This window comes from Lontra canadensis, unplaced genomic scaffold (genome assembly GCF_010015895.1).
Source record: "Lontra canadensis isolate GAN:19392208 unplaced genomic scaffold, GSC_riverotter_1.0 scaffold92, whole genome shotgun sequence".
NCBI lineage: Eukaryota > Metazoa > Chordata > Mammalia > Carnivora > Mustelidae > Lontra > Lontra canadensis.
The window spans coordinates 1,780,572-1,799,158 of NW_022631086.1; the positions used below are offsets into that span (position 1 = coordinate 1,780,572).

Sequence of the window (18,587 nt, forward strand, 5' to 3'; positions counted from 1 at the left end):
GTAATCTATTAGATAAATCTGTTGTTCCAAGGATAACCTTGGCCCCAAAATTATTAGCTGAGTTTGGAAAAAAGCCTAATCACTTTTGGGAGCCAAAGCATTTTGTTGCTTTCAGTTAAATGGAGCTCACGCAGTTCTCCATGTAAAGGAACAGGCTGGTCACTGTAGTAGGTCAGTGCATCTGAGCACGGGCCAGTTTTACTCAAAAGGTAACCTGCTAGCGTGGCTTTGTTTTCTACACCCTACCGCGTGAGTTCAAGGGCGGCGTGGTGCTTCGATAGCCCAGAAAGCCGTGTGCCGCAGACAGACCGTTCTCTGTCACACAGCTATGATTCCCATGTACATGCGGGGATGACAAGGGTCAGGATACTCACATAGCCCCTGTAGGTGGAGTCTAGCTCTGGTCCTGTGGGAGTTTTGCTGCGGATAATATTTTCAGTTTGCTGCATCTGAAAACGGCTCTCATCCAAGGCTCTGTCCAGTTGTCGGATCTGTGACTCTAAGGCACTGGGAGCTCCTGCGGTGTTAACCACAAGAACCTTTAACATGCTTGACAGTCAAGGAGCAGTTGGAGAAATTACTTCGGCTAAGGCGGTACAGGAATGGCATATGTGTGCGTCATTACAAAGCAAATTTAGTACTAATGTGCTGGTGAGTTAGACGTTCAAAGACCAGACCGATCAATGAATGTGGTTGGCTACCAGGCCCGGTAGGGCAAAGAGGTTCTGCAGCGGGCTCTACCAGCCTGGGTGTCCTGTCTGCTTCCAGCAGATTCCCTGAGAATCTACATGCTCTAGGCTGTGGAAGGCCTCTCCAGAAGCCTAACAGGGTGCCTTCTGCTCCCCCAAACCAAGAGGCAGTTATGTCTCATATTCCCTCTGCAGGCACTTATCAAGCAGAAAAAGGCACAATCCTCTGTTGTCTTTCTGCATCTCAACAGAAGACCATGTGCTCAGTGGAAGACAGTCACCCGTGGCTGCCTCATTCACTTAAGACTGGCTTGGGTTACGTATGGGTGGAGATGCCAAACAACCAAGGGCTGGCTTTTGTTTAAAACCCAAACCCAAACCGGGAGAAAGCCAAGATTTCAGCGTTCGCCTCGAAGCATGCTTTTAGTCAGAGCCCGGGACTCTCGGCTCATGGCCTTTCCAAGTGTGAGGTGTGTGTATGCAAAATGGGCGTGTGCTAGGATTTCTAAATGAACTGAACAAGAACGTTGGTGGTCAGAGTGAAGCTGACACAGGGTGAGAGCAGAACATGTATTAGTAAGCTTTATGAATTATTTTTTTAAAGGCTTCCAAATACACCTGGATGAGGTCTCTCACTGGGGTCACTCAGAAAGTCACTGTTTGGCTAACACGACTTTGCTTCAAAGACTAAGTGTAAACTAACACCTTTGCAATTCAGTATTCATCGTTGTGGTTGAACCCTATTCTCTCCACCTGCCCGCAAACTGTTCAACTATCCTGAACTGTAGTTAATCTAGTGTAACATGAGACAAAATTGGTTCAATTCTCCTTTCTTTATTTTATGCAGTATGACTTATTAAGGTCGATTAGAATTTTTTTTTTAGAGCCAGACATCTGGTCTCACCCCTCGTTTTGTATGCGGCCCTTGAGATGAGGAGAATGAATGGGGGGCCTGAGGTCACATGTGCAGGTTGGGTGGGTGTGGGATGGGAGCCCTGAGCCCCGGAAGTCATAAAGTCAGTGTGGCGACCCGAAGTAGGGCGCCGGGGCACAGATGCCGAACACTAGTGCTTCCATCAAGTACTTTCTGCCGTGCGTGGGCAGCAGAGGTCTGTACCTAATGGGACTCATTCCCATTTAACAAGTTGAGAAGTTATTTCACTGCAACTTGATTACTAAAATCTTATTCTTGGTGTTGATCAACAGAATAGTTTTAGGTTTTGTTTGTTTGTTTCTACTGCAGCAGTGAGAGGAGAAGGTGGTTCCTTAACATGCCGGTGCCACAGAGCTGCGAGAGGGACAGCAGATGTGCTCGGAGAGGAGGCTTGTTACGGGTGAGGGAGGGGGGCTCGCTTTGGCTTTTGGTGCCTACCAGAGGTATTTCTGATTGCACTTTCTGTGAGTTTTACATAGGCCTCAGGACTTTCGGGGATCATTACATCTGCAAAAAGAGCACAGTCTAAGTTGACAGCTAGATTCCTTGTGGTGGGAAATAACCTTCCTAGGGAAAAAAAGGAAGTTAGTCACTCTAGACAGACAGCTCTTGAATATGCAGAGGAGTGTGAACACAGGCACCAAAGGTTTCCTAAAATAAAATCGTCAGAGCTCCCACTGAGGGTGCTTTCTGGAGCCAAGCACTGTTTTAAGCACGCGTTTATCTTTGAAGAAACCCTATAGGGTTCAGGGAAGTCTTATTCCCATTTTGTTGCCGAGAAAGCTGAGATCCAGAGGAATTCAAAGACCTATCCCAGTATCAACAGGTAGTAACTGGCGGAACTGGGATTTCAATCCAGACGGATTCTAGAGCAGCGCTGTCTCGTAGAAATAAGGTGAGCCACATGTCATTTTAAAGGTTCTCAGAGCCACATTTAAAAAAGTTAACAAGAAACAGATGAAAATAATTTCGGTGCTTTACTTTGCTAAACCAATATATCCGAATTATGATGTGTAACTACCATAAATATTGTTATTATTTTACATTCTTTCTTTGTGCTGAGCCTTTGAAACTTGTAAAACCTAAGTACATTTGACGTGGCAAATCCCCATTTTGTGTAGTCACATTTCAGGCCTCAGTATGTTCAGTCACATGTGGCTGATGGCTGTACACTGGAGAGCTCTGCTATCAACAAGAAATGCTTATTAGGCGCTACCGTAAAAACTAAGCAGAAATGAGGGAAATCATTTTCTTTTTAGACAGTGATATACCCTGGGGAATCCAACTGTGAACCACCAGAGACAAGCAGATACAGCCTTTTGGAGAACATGTGAGACACATCTGTAAGTGCCGTGGATTTGCCTCTGATTGTTCTGTTTTTACTCATTTTCCTTATAAGGTTCCTCTTTCTCTGGCCACCCCTTCACTATATGTGCTTCCTGGGGTTTTGTCTTTCTTGTTTTGCTTTATACATTTTTCCTGGGTGATTTTCTCCCTTCCCTCGAGAACCATTACCATGTGTACATGGACTGTCACCTAATCTGTACTTCCGGTTCTGGAATTTCAGACCATGCATCTATTGCTGGGTATTCCTTTGGTCTATTCTACTGTATCTCAAATTCAGGGTGTGCACAACCGAATCAGCACCCTTTTCTCGCTGCCCTGCCCACAGCCCACAGGCGCCCACAACCTTCTCCCCCTCTTGAGGTCCTCAGGGCCCCGAGCGACCTGCACCTTTCCCCAAGATACCCAAGTCCAGAAGTTGCCTCAATCCCAGTTCAATCAACCATGACGTAAGGAAGAGACTTGTCAGGATTTGTCACTTCTCTTCTATTCTCTCCATCCCCAGTGTTGTTCCTTAGTTCAGGCCACCGTGGTCTCTCTGTCCTTGATCATAAAATGTTTCCACCTGAGCCCTTCTCCCATGCGATCCCTTCCCTACCGTCCTGAGACAGGTTAGGTGGAAGTACGTATCTGGTCATGTCACCTCCTCCTTAGAGATCTGTGATGGTGCTCCAGCGCCTTCGGGAGAGAATTCCTTTCCACGGCAAGTAGGCTGCTGTCCGACCAGGTCTTTGTTTGCCTTTCCACCTCCTCTTTGTTTGCTCTGTGACTCGCAGGCTACAGCCTTGTCATTCCAGACAAATTTTGGGTGACCAAAGCTCTGATCATAAAGCTAGGTGGGCAACCTCTCCTCTCTACCTCTGAACTTCGCTGTGTCTATCTGACCAACTGTCGTGAGCTCTGAGTCTCAGCTCAAGAGTCTTTTCCCTAAAGCCTTTCCTCAAAGCTCTGGTTGGTCACTGCTTGGCAGTGTCTCTGTACCACCCTGTCTGTGTCCGTTACTGTCTGAGCACCAACACTTCACAGAGGTGTTGCTTACCTGTCTGTGTTTCACACTAGAGTGTAAGCTCTTTGAGAACAAAAGGAACCATGTATCCTTAATATGTACACAGTGCTTGTCACACAGTAAGAACATAAGTGTATTTGGGATAAACCAATGGCCATGCCAATTTTTGTCTCTGGTAATCACATTAATACCTGATTATTCTATGATGTGCAATTTACTCTCATGGAGAAAGGAAGAAGAGGATTGTGCTTCGTTTACACATTTCAAATACGATACGCAGTCCCTTTTATTTTCTTTCGAGCTGGCCTATCGGAAGAGCTCTGTCTTACCTGATAAGCCAACAGCTCCCCTGAGGTAGAAATCCTTATCATCCTGACCCTCTTCGTCCTCAGAGGGCAGCGTTCTGGACACAGCAGACTCCAGGTCACGACTGAGGTCATAGTCATGGTCCCACTCCAGGGGGATGGAGTCCACACTGGCAGGGGTGTCTCGTCCTGACCGCTCGCTCCGCAGGGGCTGGGCGAGTGAGAGGGAGGGGTTGGAGGAAGGCTGGGGGGAAAGCACGCCGTCCACAGAGGTGTCACGCCAGTGGAGGTCGGAGAGAGCTGCGGAGTCATCCAGCTCCAGCTCCCGGTCAGAGAGGTCATGCTCATCATCTGGGAGCTAGAAATGTAGTCAAGCCAACTCCATTACCGCAGCGGTCAGGTGATGCCCTCACCACTTCCTGTTCTGCCTTTCACCCAATCTCAGTGTTCGAGCTTATCTGGGCTAAATTCTTACCTCAGTGGGGATAATTTATAACTTTCTATCAGCAAATAAGTAAGAATCCTCCAATCACTTTTAAAAATGTCTTATAAATTAACCTACCAAAGCTCCAGTTTTTATCCCTGTTGAAATGGAAATAATATTAAAACATACTTCAAATAATTAAGATTAAATAAGATAATGTAAATAAAGGCAGCCTAGTAGCATGCCTGCAACACAACAGTAACACAATGGCACATTTCATGAACAAAAGGAAATTACTAATAAAACTTTACCTGGTCCTTTTTTACCTTATAGCCCAGATGCAAAATATTTTTTTTTTAATCACAGAATATTCCAAATATTCTAATAACATTTTGTGGTGTGGTTATGGTAGCAGTTAGGAAAGGGGAATAGAAAAAAAAATTCAACTAAACAACTTCATCAACTGAGCAACTGTTTCCATTTCTCACTTTCGTCTCCCTATTTCTTCTAGAAGCGTCTTTATCTTCCACAGAAGATGTGTGCCGAGTACTCCTTAAGGTTTTACATATGTATTAACTTGTTTCATACCCGAAGCAATCCTGTCTACAAGGAAGTATTAAACCACTGTCACATTTGAGGACACCAAGGCAAGAGATGGGGAGTAACTTGCCCAAGGTTATGTAGCCAACATGCGTCAGAGCTCAGACTGGAACCGCGGTATTCTAGCTCCTGAGTCTGGGATTTTGGCCACTGTCCAGTGCTAACTAACCCCATGAAACTACTTCTCTTTAGACTTAGTGAAAATGAAAAAAAAAAAACCAACAAAAAACAGATCACATACAGGCAGGCGAATCAGTTTCTTATGGTATCTCTCCACGCGCCCAAAGACCTCCTGACAGTAACGCCGGAGTTCGTCCAGCTCCTCCTCGATGACTGCGGCATCCAACGGCTCGCTCTTCTCTATGAGCTGCTCTCCTTGGGCAATTATCTGCTCGATCTTATTGTGGTTCAGTGAAATTTCCTGCTGAAAGGCCTAGGGAACACAAATCTCGTGTAATTTTTTTTTTTTTTTATTGTTCACAGTGACATAAATAATTATAAGATATATATTTAGAAAAACCATGTAGGGGATATTGAATTTACCATATACAGTGACAAGCCAAGAAGCTATTACTTTCTGAAGTCAAACACAAAAATTTTAAATCAGAACAGGACTCAGAAATAGAATCGTCAGAATTCCATGACCAGAAAGGCGCCTTTGGCTAATGAAATTTACTGCCACAGACAGTGTGGGTAAAGAATCACAGGAAAAAACATTTAAACCCATCATAAAGTTGATAGCACTGGTTATCCCTAATGAAAAGCCATGGCAAGCAATAGAGCGCCACCGAAATAAATTCATTTTAGAGACTTAATTAAATACTTTAATTTTAGATTTTCTGATCATATGTCAAACATGACTAAGAGAAACCATTCAAACGATAGTGTCACAAATTCTTCTCAGATGATTCTTTTATTGGTTCAGGACATAATCAGGAAAGATTATGAAGATGTGAAAAACAACGAATTCTGGGGGATTATTTAGACTCATTCTATAAAGTTGAAAAGAAGTAAGCTGGTGGCGTCAGATTTCAGGGATAAATTTTAATTCAATACAAGAATAAACTCTGGGACAGCTGCAATTATTCCCGAATGAAAAGGCTGCTGGGGGGAAGGGAGCACGGTAGGGAGTTCTGCGACCTCGCCAGAGTCTAAAAAGAAAAGATTCAGCTACCACTTGGTAGAAATCTCCTGTTTGTTTCCCATTTGTCTGCGAAACGAATGGGACTCCCAAGAGTCAGTGGGGGAGGGGTCGGGTACACTCTCAGGGTTTTTTATTTTACCATTTTGTTTTTCATCCTGAAAATCTATCAGAATCTATGATTTTTTCATCCTGAGTATTTATCCTTGCACGATACTCAAGTTGTTAAAACACTCTCCTTTCCAGGGACTCCTCATATCTAATGCGTATCACTCCTATTTAAATTTTTAATTAGCCACTGTGTTTGAACTGTGGGTGAAACATATCAAATAAGTTTAAAAATTAACTTGGCATCTAAGGATGGAGAATATGTGCAATGAAACCCTAACATGAACAAGTTGGAACGTGGAGGTCAAACTATTTGAAGGTGTTAGAAACAAAGCAGGAAAATGAAAACAAAAACAACCCCCCCCAAAAAAAAGATTCCTAATACCCTCGCAATGAAGTTAATAACTAAAAATATATAGACTAATGGTAGTTATTACTGGGTAATGTTCTTTATTTCATTTTTAATATAGTTTGTATTTTCTGATTTTTTTTTCAATCGAGAACTAATTTTTTTCAAGAGTTGGGTGAGCCTGGTGGTGGGTATTAAGGAGGGCATGTATTGCATGGAGCACTGGGTGTGGGGCATAGACGGTGAATTTTGTAACACATACACAAAAATAAAATTAAATTAAATTAATTTTTAAAAAGAATATAAAAAAAGAATATATACACATAGATTAGCATCAACTAATTCAGATTCTTTTGAAAATTTGATCTGAAGCCAATTAGAGTTTAATTCATATGAAATAGGCCCACTAAGAATATTTACATTATAATCAAACATAATTATAAACAAATGCTTAACCTAATTAAAATAAAACTCAACTATTTTAGCTTAATAATTTGAGTTGCAGCTAGACTGTTAAAATGAAAAAAAAATTATTTTTCAAAATGGCCCTTTCCATTAAATTACTTGATTATTTATTACTTTAAATGACTGGGGTTTTTTTGTAATGGAAAATCCTAGGTTTTTTTGTAATAATTTGAAATTTTAATTTCCAACTAGTTCAATTTAATAAAATACAGAAAATTGGGAAATTGTATGTGCAGATTCTTTTTTTTTTTTAAAGATTTTATTTAGTTATTTGACAGACAGAGATCACAAGTAGGCAGAGAGGCAGGCAGAGAGAGAGAGGAAGGGAAGCAGGCACCCTGCTGAGCAGAGAGCCCGATGTGGGGCTCGATCCCAGGACCCTGAGACCATGACCTGAGCTGAAGGCATAGGCTTAACCCACTGAGCCACCCAGGCGCCCCTGTATGTGCAGATTCTATTGAACAAATGATTTAGATGAGATTTTTTCCTGGAAAAAGTAATAGCCAGGTAGTCTTATATTTTATTTTTCAAACTTCCAAAGTATAAAAGTGTCCAGTACATAAATAGTTTCTTAACATTCATCAAATGAATTCCCTGCAGTCATGCACAAGCTTGTAATAATTTAAAATTACAAATCCATGGATTTGATATGATTCCATCAGCATACTGTATTTTTGCAAAGTAAAACTTATTGAAATAAATGAAGAGTGGAATAATGGAATAATTGAACTTGGAAATGCACCCATACAGTTACTGAAGAAGTTTTTAGCTCTGTGACTTTGATCAAACAAATTAACCTCTCTGTGGCTTTTATCGTATAACAAATTAATAACAGAAATATTTCCGATCACATAACATTATTATAAACTTTTAAAAATTCAGAAACCTATTGGATACTTAGTGAAAGCAAGGATAAAAGTGTTCTCTATCAGGCAACAAACAATTGCTTATAAAACTCAAAATTAATGTATTAGTGTATTAATACATTGTAATTTAGAATATTTGTATTATATCTTGTACAGCACTTCACATTAAATATATCCAGTTGAAATATTAAAACAAAAATAGTTTATATGAATAAAACTATTGCAAAAAATAAAAATTTTTTAAAAAGTAAAAAAAAAAAAAGTTCTTTACTATGTTCTTTACAAAAGGATCTATAAATCCCTTCCTCTTCGCATCTTCTTCCCAATTTGAAAAATCTCTACTATCTTACCTTGAGTTGCTTTATTTTAGCTTGAACATCACACTCAGAAAAATGCTCGATATTCGTGAGCTGTAGATCCATCTCCGTCAGCCACACCAGAATGCTGTCCCGCGCAGTCTCAAACTCTTCACGCTGGCCAATGAAATGCTGGACGTGAAAAGAAAATGATAAAAAACTGAAGTCCACGTTGAGCATATGGAGAGGACACTGCCAACTGCGATGTTCTTCTGGAAAGTCAACTTCTCAATGAGCAATGAGACCCCTGTAATCCTTCACCATACAAACTACCATACAAACCACTCTCGCCATCCCAATCTTGCAAAATCACTGAGATTATGTCTTAATATGTTCGAAGGGACCTCTGGGTCTCTAAGCGACAGGGGAGGCATGATAAAGACCTTGAGTCTGCGCAAGATGGAGGTGACACGTTTTTGCAGGTTGTCCCATCGCTGGTTGCCTTCGTGAACCATCTGCTTTAGGCTACAGGAGGAATCGGTGCGATTCTCTCTGGCCAGGCGACGGTACTGCTTGTTGATCAGCTCCAGCTGGGTCAGGCTCTCGTGCACCTGTCGCTGGAAAGCCTAGGACCGCAGAGAAGCATGTCAGTGAGGGGGTCAGTGAAGGGCTCTCAGCAAGGGCACCGGGCCTTATCCTGCAGTGAGAGGGAAAGGACAATTTCTAAGGAGAGTTTATTTCCCCTTATTAAAGCAGAGTAACGGGATCAGTGTGGCTTAAGGACAGGGTGTAGAGTGAACAAAAATATGAAAGAAATTGGTAAATAGGAATAACTATATACGTATATATACAAATACATGTATGTATGATGTATACATGTTCCTATGTTACAGCTTTTAAAATACTGAACATTCCAGAAAAAATTCTCACGTGAAAAAAACTGATTACCCAGATATCTATGTGCACTGAAATGTGCGTATGAAAGGTTCAGAAATCTCTGATGTCAACACAGAGAAAAGATATCCGCAAAAGAATGCTCTATCTGTGAAAGATGTAACCTCCTAAAAATCCAGAAAGATCTTTAATTCTGATGTCCATTAAAATAATTAAACCCACTTTTTGAAGAAGATGTCTAAAGGCAAGCTTTTATTAACTTTTAAGAAAAGCAATTTAGTAAAACACAAGTAACCTTAAATAGAGGAAAATTTGGAACATGCTCTGTTTCTTTTTTATCATTCCCATGAATTACTCAGTTTTAATAAAACATTTTAGAGCTGATATGTACCAGCTTACATGGCAGTGTCTACTTATTTATTTATTTATTTAATTTTCTTTTACAATCACTTATTTCTACCATGTTCTAGCAATTGTACTCTATTCCTGGCCCAGTTCGCATATCTTGGGCAAATTTCATAACTACACCATCACTTTTAATGATGAAAAGTTAGTTTTTAAATGATTAAAACACAGTCCAATCCACTTGTGTCTATTTATTTTTATGGTTACCCTATGTACATTTTGGAATTTTTGAAGTAAAATACTTTCTTCTTTCTCTCTGCAGTGTAACACAGTCCTACCGTAAGAATCATTTGACCAAAATAAAATGTTTTTTTTTTCCAAATTCATGTGTATGATTTATGACTGACATTGATCTTGACATTGGGCAGAAAACTGGACAATCAAGTGATCTGTACTCATCTAAATCACAAAATTCCGCTTCTTTTCATTCATACACTGTTTACTTGCTACCACATCTGTGCCTCTGATATGGCTTTCCTTCTGAGAGCTGCTTTAAGAGACTTTGTCTTAGTAAGTCTAACCCCCTATTCTATAAAACAATTTAAATTACTTCCCCAGAAAAGGAAGCAATAAGAAAAATTCAGCTTTTGCCATTACCGGGAGTCATAGAATATGTTTTCCCACTGGAGTGATGGTCGGCGCCACACAGGGGTACAGATTCATCCCAAATTTTACGCATTTGAACAGGAAAAGACTGTCCTCAAACAACATTTTTTTAAAATTATTAAATTTATTTTTCTCTTAAGAAAGAACATTAAAAGATAAATGATAAAATCATTTATTATAGAAGCTAACCATATGGCTAACTTTTGCCATAAAATCTGAGAGTCTAAAATAGCATCAAAAACAACCAAGCATAATCTGCTTTGTAGTATAAGCCAATTATAGAAGGTTTAACCTTTACGAAGCAGAGTGTGGCGAGACAGAGTACATGAATGCCTCCCTGGCTCTGGCTCACACCAGGACGACTTGAACTTGACTGTATGACCACTGTGGCTTTTCACGAGAAATTTTCTATGGGAAAACATTTTAGATACGAAATTACTTTCCTGGAATTTGGTGTTATAGTTATGCATAAGCCCATATTCTTACATCAGACTAACTCTTATTTACTTTACATAGTATTGGGGCTTTTTTTTTTTTAATAGATTCCTATAGCTGCTCATCTAAGACTCTTTGATTTTAAATCCCACAAGCACAGAAACCAAACTTCATATTTAATAGGCCTCAGGAAATGCCAGGTAAACTGACATTACAAGGTAAAAATAAATTCGGCTGGATTTGGCTGGATTTTTAGTCTTACTTTTAAGCATCTCAGGGAGCTTGTGGCAGAATTAGCAACCAAGAATGCTTTTGGTAAGATATGTGCATCAGGACTTTGAGGTCGGAATCTATGGGTACATATCTGCCTGTCAGTGGGAACTGATGGAAAACAAACTTCAAATTAAAACATGCTGATCTTTAGGCGATGTCCGGTCCTCCGTGAAAACGGGGGGGGGGTGGGGGCAGCTGCTTGGGCTGTATCATCTCACTGGAAGAGCGGACGCAAGATCGCACAGGCAGGCAAGAGGCAGTTGCTGGGCAGATCCTATACGAGTATGATTATACTGCTGCTATTTTTGTCTCTGTAATGGAAAAGTCCTGCAGACTCAAGAATGGCACTGCTTTTCATTATTAATTAGAAGTGGCTCATAATTAAAGTGTTTTATTTAATTTTGGAGCCAACTCTACTGTATCAATGATTTAAAAAAATATATATCTATATATACCTGTTCTCTAATTAGATAAAATGAAAATCAAGAAAATAAATTTGGAAGAGAGATTTTCATAGTATGAAACCACTTATTTTCATCTCAGATATCTGATAGTAAAGGACTATGAAATGAAAAAAAATGTGAAGATCTTCTTTTGGGAATCATGATTTGTGCTTTGTAGTAGAATTTCTTGCCAGTATGACTTTGTTTGTAATTCTTGAGACTCCTAACAGAAAAACCTCTTTTTCCCCTTTCTTTGTCTACCTGTCAGGCGTTAATAAAGATCACCGCAAAGTCACCACCCAACCGTTTGAACAGATACCGTGCAGGTGAACAGTCAGTTTGTGTCTTGAGACACGAGCCACTAACTGGATATGCTCATAGCAAAATAAGGATCAAATATTTGGAATGATAAGTCACCTCAAATTTCTTTAGTTCCTCCTTGGCAACTGTATAGAGGACCCCGGAAGAGCTGGGGAAGGCAGCTGTCCTTTCTGAAATCTTGAGCCAATCTTCAAAACGAGAATAATCATCCAGAAACTTCTGCCACAATCGCCACGTCTCTTCGATTCTGAGACAGAAAATGAAAACAAAACAAAACAAAACAAAAAACAGGCTCTGATTGTTTGGGGCTGTTACTGCTCCAGAACCCTGATGCCTGCCGTGGGATTAAGAGTGCCCAAACGAGCAAGGGTTGTGCCAAGCAATCATTGTGCCGTCAGCCAAATGCGAGCACACTGAGAAAGAGACAACTGTCTGAGCGAAAATGGAACAGCTGTGAGTTTGGGACTTTTTTTGTTTGTTTGCTTTTGGTTTTTTGTTTTTTTTAAATACACATCCTGGAGTTCTGGATTTGTAATTAGTCAAATTGTGCTTTACAAGCACGTAATGTGAACTGTTCTGTCTACGTGCAGGGCAGCTCAGAAGGGTAAGGCCGGGTGTGCAGGGCATACTCGTGTCATGGCTCCACTGAAATAAAACAAAGGTCTCAAAATGCATGTAAGTTCTGACATCAAATTCACCCTCCTCAAAGTTAACCTATCATAGCAAGACAAATATTAATCTTTCCAGAGTTCTCCAAACATCTAATCAAAAAAGATTATATGTTGTCCATCATTATGATTATTTTCTAACCCATCACTATTGCTTATGCCTTGAATTTCAAAGGGTTTTTCTAAACAAGGATAAGTCCTTTGTGTTCTTATTTCATTTTTAATAAAAGAATATTACTTTTCACTCCACCAGTTCTAGAACAATAGACTTATCCAGCAAGGTTGTAGTTTTACTTTCCGGAATTATATTTAAACTGTTAGGTCAGGCATAACTGTTTTAGACATTATAGTATATTGTATTTGTATACAGTATATTTATATATAGTAGTGCCCTCCCCCCACCTGTGAGAGATCTGTTCCAAGACTCCCGGTTGATGCGCGAAGCTGTGGGTGGTACTGAACCCCTATATATACTATGTTTCATCCTAGACAAACTTAAAGTTTAATTTATAGATTAGGTACAGTAAGAGATTAGCAACAATAACCAATAATAAAATAGAACAATTATACTGTAATAAAACTCATGTGAATGTAGTCTCTTGTATCTTACTGTACTGCATTCATCCTTTTTTTTTTTAAGATTTTAGTTATTTGAGAGAGAAAGCACGCGAGATAAGGCATAAGTAGGGGTGAGGGGCAGAGGGAGAGGGAGAAGCAGACTCCCCACTGAGCAGGGAGCTTGAAGGCAGGGCACAGAGCTCCATCCCAGAACCCTGTGATCATGACCTGAGCCCAAGGCAGACACTTAACTGACTAAGCCACCCAGGCACCCCTGTATTCACCTCCCTTGTGATGATGAGAGATGATAAAATGCCTATGTGATAGATGAAGTTATGCAAATGATGTAGGCATTGTGGCTAGTGTTGGGCTACTGTGGACCTTCTGACCGTAATCAGGAGGATCCTCTGCTTCTGGATCCTGCTTGACCCTGCATAACTGACGCCATGGGAAGAGAAACCATGGATAAGGTTGGTGGGGTGGGGGTGGGGGGACTGCTGTAGGACCTTTATGCCTACTTATTTTCCCAACTAAATGTAGGTGATGGCAAGTTTGGGACACCAGTGCTCCTCTTAGACGCTGCAACTAAAAGGAAATGGTAAATGGGATAGTCTGGGATTTTTTTTTTTTTTTTTTTTTTTTGCCCCTCTTTTGGGTCCTTCCTCTTTCCCAGCTCTTTGAGCTGTGCCCCTCACTTGAGCCTTCTTTCCATGGACATGGCACAGATGTTCCTCCACCGCCGGTCCAGGTTTCGCGTCGCCTGCTGGATGGAGTCACACTCTGCGTCTGTGGCACAGGCGTCACAGTCATGCAGCAGGACCTCACACAGGTTGAGCACGGAGGCCACGCCCGTGCTGTGTTTCTCGATGTCTCTCTGAAGCTCCTGTGGGGAATGAGACATGCTTTATTCAAATACTTGGATGCGGATGAGAGAAACTGCAATTGGATTCACTAAAACGTGGTGAGGCCAACCCTTGACAAGTATCTCCTTTCCTTGGATGCACGAGGTTTCTCCAACATGGTTTATGAAAAATGGCGAGCTCAAAGATGGGAGAAAATGAGGCTAGAGATATATTGGCCATGTGAGCAATGCCAAGATATAAACAGAACAAATGAAATAGACTACATGAAGGATAATATTGGCTTTTGTAGTGGTTGAGCAAGAAATCTTGCCCCAGACTCTACAGATATATCACTTCCATTTCAATGCATTGATCAGTCAGTCAAAGGAATATGTGTTCTTGTTAGGAGCTGGCACTTAAGAACTGGGATTTCATCTCCAAAGTTCTGCAAACTCTTTAAACAGTTAATTCCACCATCATTAAAAAGTACCAGGGTTTAAAAGACTGAAGTTCTCTATCCTATAGGACGTCGTAACATCAACAGCTTCCCCAGTGAGCCATTTTAAAGGTAGGACAGAAATAGAGAGAAGATGATGATAACTGAGGCACTGAATTTCCCCAGTATCCCACCATGTACAGTCTTCACATTAACCGCATGTCATTAACTGCATGTAAATGTAAATGCAAAATGTACATTATTTTTTTCATTGAGCTTTTAACTCAATTAGTTCAAGGAATTTCATTATTAAAAGTGAGGCTACTGGTATTTTTCTTGCCATATTCATCAAGGTTCTTAATGTATTCTCCTTGTCTTTAAAACAATTCCTGGATGTGCCTAGCTTTTCGCTTGTTCTAAAGATAAATCCTCAAGTTATCCAAATAGCTGAAATTTATGTTTGTGTGTGTGTACTCTTCTTCTTGTACTTCTCTTCAACACCACGTTTCAATGTCTTCCGTGCAAACATTAGCTTATTGTCAAATGGAGTAATGGTGCCTTTGATTAATATTTGGAGACTTTATGGCCTAGACAGAAGATAGATTCTATAAAAAATATCTCTATTTCACTAAACAGTCTTTTTCAGATCTCTCGTGTAACCTCTTTCAGCTATGTGGGAGTTATCACAAGAACTGCTGGTCTAAAAAATATAAAACTGAACTCAGTATTTGCTCAAAGATAAAGACAGACACATCTGTGAATGAGACACTAAGTAAATTCTAGGTCTTAAAGTGCCTTACGTACAAGGATATACATTTGGAAGTAGTGTTAGGTGTAGGAACATAATCAATGCATTCTAAAAAGTTATAGCATTTTGATGTACTTTTCCCCAAGTACTCAAAACTGTTTTTTCTAGCTTTATTGAGATATAATTGACTTAGAACAACAGTGGGTAAGTTTAAGATGCACATGTGATGATTTGATATATGTATATATTGTGAAATGATTACCACAGGAAGTTTAACTAACATCAATCACCTCACATGGTGACAATATGTGTGTGTGTGCATGTGTTGAGAACTTTTAACATCTACTCTCTTAGCAATTTTCAAATATGCAACAAAGTATTGTTAACTACAGTCACTATGCCGAACGTCACATTTCTAGGACATGTTCACCTATAACCAGAAGTTTGTACCCTTTGACCACCTTCATCCATTTCCCTCACCATCATCCCACCTCTGGCAACCACTCATCTACTCTGTTTCTGTGAGTTCAGTTTTTTTAGAGTCCACATATAAGTGCGGTCATACAACATTTGTTTTTGTCTGATTGACTTACTTTACTTCGCATAATGACTTTAAGGTTCAACCGTGTTGTTGGAAATGACAGTATTTACTTTCTTATGGCTGAATAATATTCCATTGTGTATATATACCCCATTTTCTTTATCCATTTATCTACTGATGGGTATTACGGTTGCTTCCATGCATTCACTGTTGTGAATAACATTTCAGTGAACGTGGGGAGTGGAGATTTCTCTTCAAGATAGTGATTTCATTTCTTTCTGAAACCTACCCAGAAGTGGAATTCCTGGATCACATGGTAGTTCTATTTTTAATTTTTTGAGAAACATCCATAATATTTTCCATAGCGATGATACCAATTTATATTCTCACCAGTAGTTCATGAGGGTTCTGCTTTCTCTACATCCTTGCCAGTACTTGTTAACTTTTGTCTTTTTTGATAATAGCCATTCTAACAGGTGTGAGGACATATCTCATCATGGTTTTGATTTGCATTTCCATAATGACTGGTAATATCGAACATCTTTTCATGTACTTCTTGGCAACTTTAATATCTCCTCTGGAAAAATGTCTATTCAGGTCTCTTGCCCATTTTTAAAGTTGGATTATTTGGGTTTTTTGTTTCTTTGTGGTTTTTTTTGCTGTTGAGTTGTAGGAGTTACCTACATATTACCTATATATTTTGGTTATTAACCCTATCAGATACGTGGTTTGCAAATATTTCCTCCCATTACAGAGGCTGCCTTTTCATTTGGTTGATCATTACTTTTGCTTTGCAGAAACTTTTTAGTTTTATTTGTTCCAACTTGTTTATTTTTGGTTTTGGTGGTTGTACTTTTGGTGTTATATCTAAAAAGTCATCGCCAAGATCAATGTCAAAAAGATTTTCCCTACACTTTCTTCTAGGAGCTTTATGGTTTCAGGTCTTACATTTAAGTCTTTAATACATTATTTTGAGTTAATTTTGTGTAAGTGGTGTAAAATAGGGGACTAGTTTCACTCTTTTGCATGTGAATGAATATCCAGTTTTCCCAACATTGCTTTTTGAAGAGACTATCCTCTCCCCAGTGGGTATTCTTGGCTCCCCTGTCAAACACTAGTTAGCCACATAAGTATGGGTGTATTTCTGGGCTCTCACTCTGTCCCATTACTCTATGTGTCTGTTTTTATGCCAGCATCATACGGTTTTGATCACTAAAGATTTGTGTCATTGTCTGAAATCAAGAAGTGTGATACCCTCAGCTTTGTTCTCTCTCAGGATTGTTTCAGCTATTTGGGGTCTTTTGTGGTTCCTTACAAATTTTAGAATTGTTTTTTCTTTATCTATAGAAAGTGCCATTGGCTCTTGATAGGGATTGTACTGAATCTATGGATAGCTTTGGTTGTATGCTCATTTTAACAATATTCATTCTTCCAATATATCACAGTGGGATGGCATTCCATTTATTTGTGTCTTCTTCAATGTCTTTCACCTGAGTCTTACAGTTTTCAATGTAGAGATCTTTCAGCTCCTTGGTTAAGCTTATTCCTAAGTATTTTGTTGTTTTTGATGTTATTCTAAAGGAAATGTTTTCTTTTTTTTTCCAGAAAATTCATGGTTAGTGTATAGAAATGCAACTGGTTTTTGCATGTTAAATTGTTTTTCTACAACTTTACTGAATTTATTATTTCAAACAGTTTTTTGGTGGGATTTTTAGGATTTTCTATATGTAAGATTATGTCATCCTCAAACAAAGAACTTTATATCATCATTTCTGATGACATATATATATGTATGTATACATGTATACATACATATATATATGTCATCAGAAATGATGATATAAATATATATATGTACACATATATATATATATATATAGCCTTCTATTTTTTTCTTGCCTGATTAGTCTCTCTAGGATTTTCTGTATTATGCTCAATAGGGCTGGTGAGAATGGGCATCCCTGTCTTGTTTTAAATCTTAGAGGAGAAGCTTTCAGCCTTTCACCATTGGGTATGATATCATATAGTCTTTATTATGTTGAAGTACATTTCTTTTATACACACCCTTGGTTGAGAGTTTTTCTCCTTTGAATTTTGTGAAATGTTTTTTTCTATATCTATTGAGATGATATTATTTTATATTTCATTCTAGTAATGTATCATATTTATTTTTATATGCATATGTTTAATCACTCTTGCATGCCAGGGACGAATCAAACTAAATCATGGTGTATGATCCCTTTAATGTGCTGTTGAATTTGGTTTGCTAGTACTCTATTGAGAATTTTTGCATCTCTATTGATCATGAGCGTTGGCCTATAGTTTTCTCCTCTAGTGGTGTCCTTACCTAGCTTTGGTATTTCTTGCCTTATGAGTTTGAGAGTACTTCCTTCTCCTCATATTTTTGGGAGAGTGAGAAAAGAATTGGCTTCAAATGTTTGGTACATTTCACCTGTGAAACCATCTGGTCCTAGACTTTTCTTTGTTGGGAAGGTTTTGATAACTGATTCTGCCTCCTTACTCATTACTGGTCTGTTCATATTTTCTATTTCTTCATAATTCAGTCTTCATAGGTTTCATGTTTCTAGACATTTATCCATTTCTTTATAGTATGCTATTATGATCCTTTGTATTTCTTGTAATATCTCCACTTTCATTTATAATTTTTATTAATTTGGGCTCACCTTTTTTTTTTTTTTTAAAGATTCATTTATTTGAGAGCGAGAGCACGGGAGTGCATGCACAAGTGGGAGAGACAGAGGGAGAAGGAGAGAAAATTTCAAGCAAACTCCATGCTGAGCACAGAGCCTGACACAGGCCTTGATCTCATAAACCTAAGATCAGGACCTGGGCCAAAATCAAGAGTCAGACGTTTAACTGACAGAGCCAT

At 39.3% G+C, this 18,587-nt stretch overlaps 1 protein-coding gene across 3 annotated transcripts in view; it reads right to left on the reverse strand.

Moving 5' to 3' along the window:
* The window catches only part of SYNE1 (spectrin repeat containing nuclear envelope protein 1), a 451,046-nt gene that overhangs the window by 21,978 nt on the left and 410,481 nt on the right, over positions 1-18,587 (reverse strand). For all 3 annotated transcript variants that reach the window (XM_032836376.1, XM_032836375.1, XM_032836377.1), the window contains 8 exons: positions 13,826-14,013; positions 12,001-12,151; positions 8,971-9,153; positions 8,582-8,719; positions 5,544-5,735; positions 4,303-4,636; positions 2,062-2,130; positions 375-517 (listed from right to left, as the gene is read on the reverse strand). In XM_032836376.1, the coding sequence (XP_032692267.1) occupies positions 375-517; positions 2,062-2,130; positions 4,303-4,636; positions 5,544-5,735; positions 8,582-8,719; positions 8,971-9,153; positions 12,001-12,151; positions 13,826-14,013 (1,398 nt within the window). The remainder of the gene's footprint in view (positions 1-374; positions 518-2,061; positions 2,131-4,302; positions 4,637-5,543; positions 5,736-8,581; positions 8,720-8,970; positions 9,154-12,000; positions 12,152-13,825; positions 14,014-18,587) is intronic.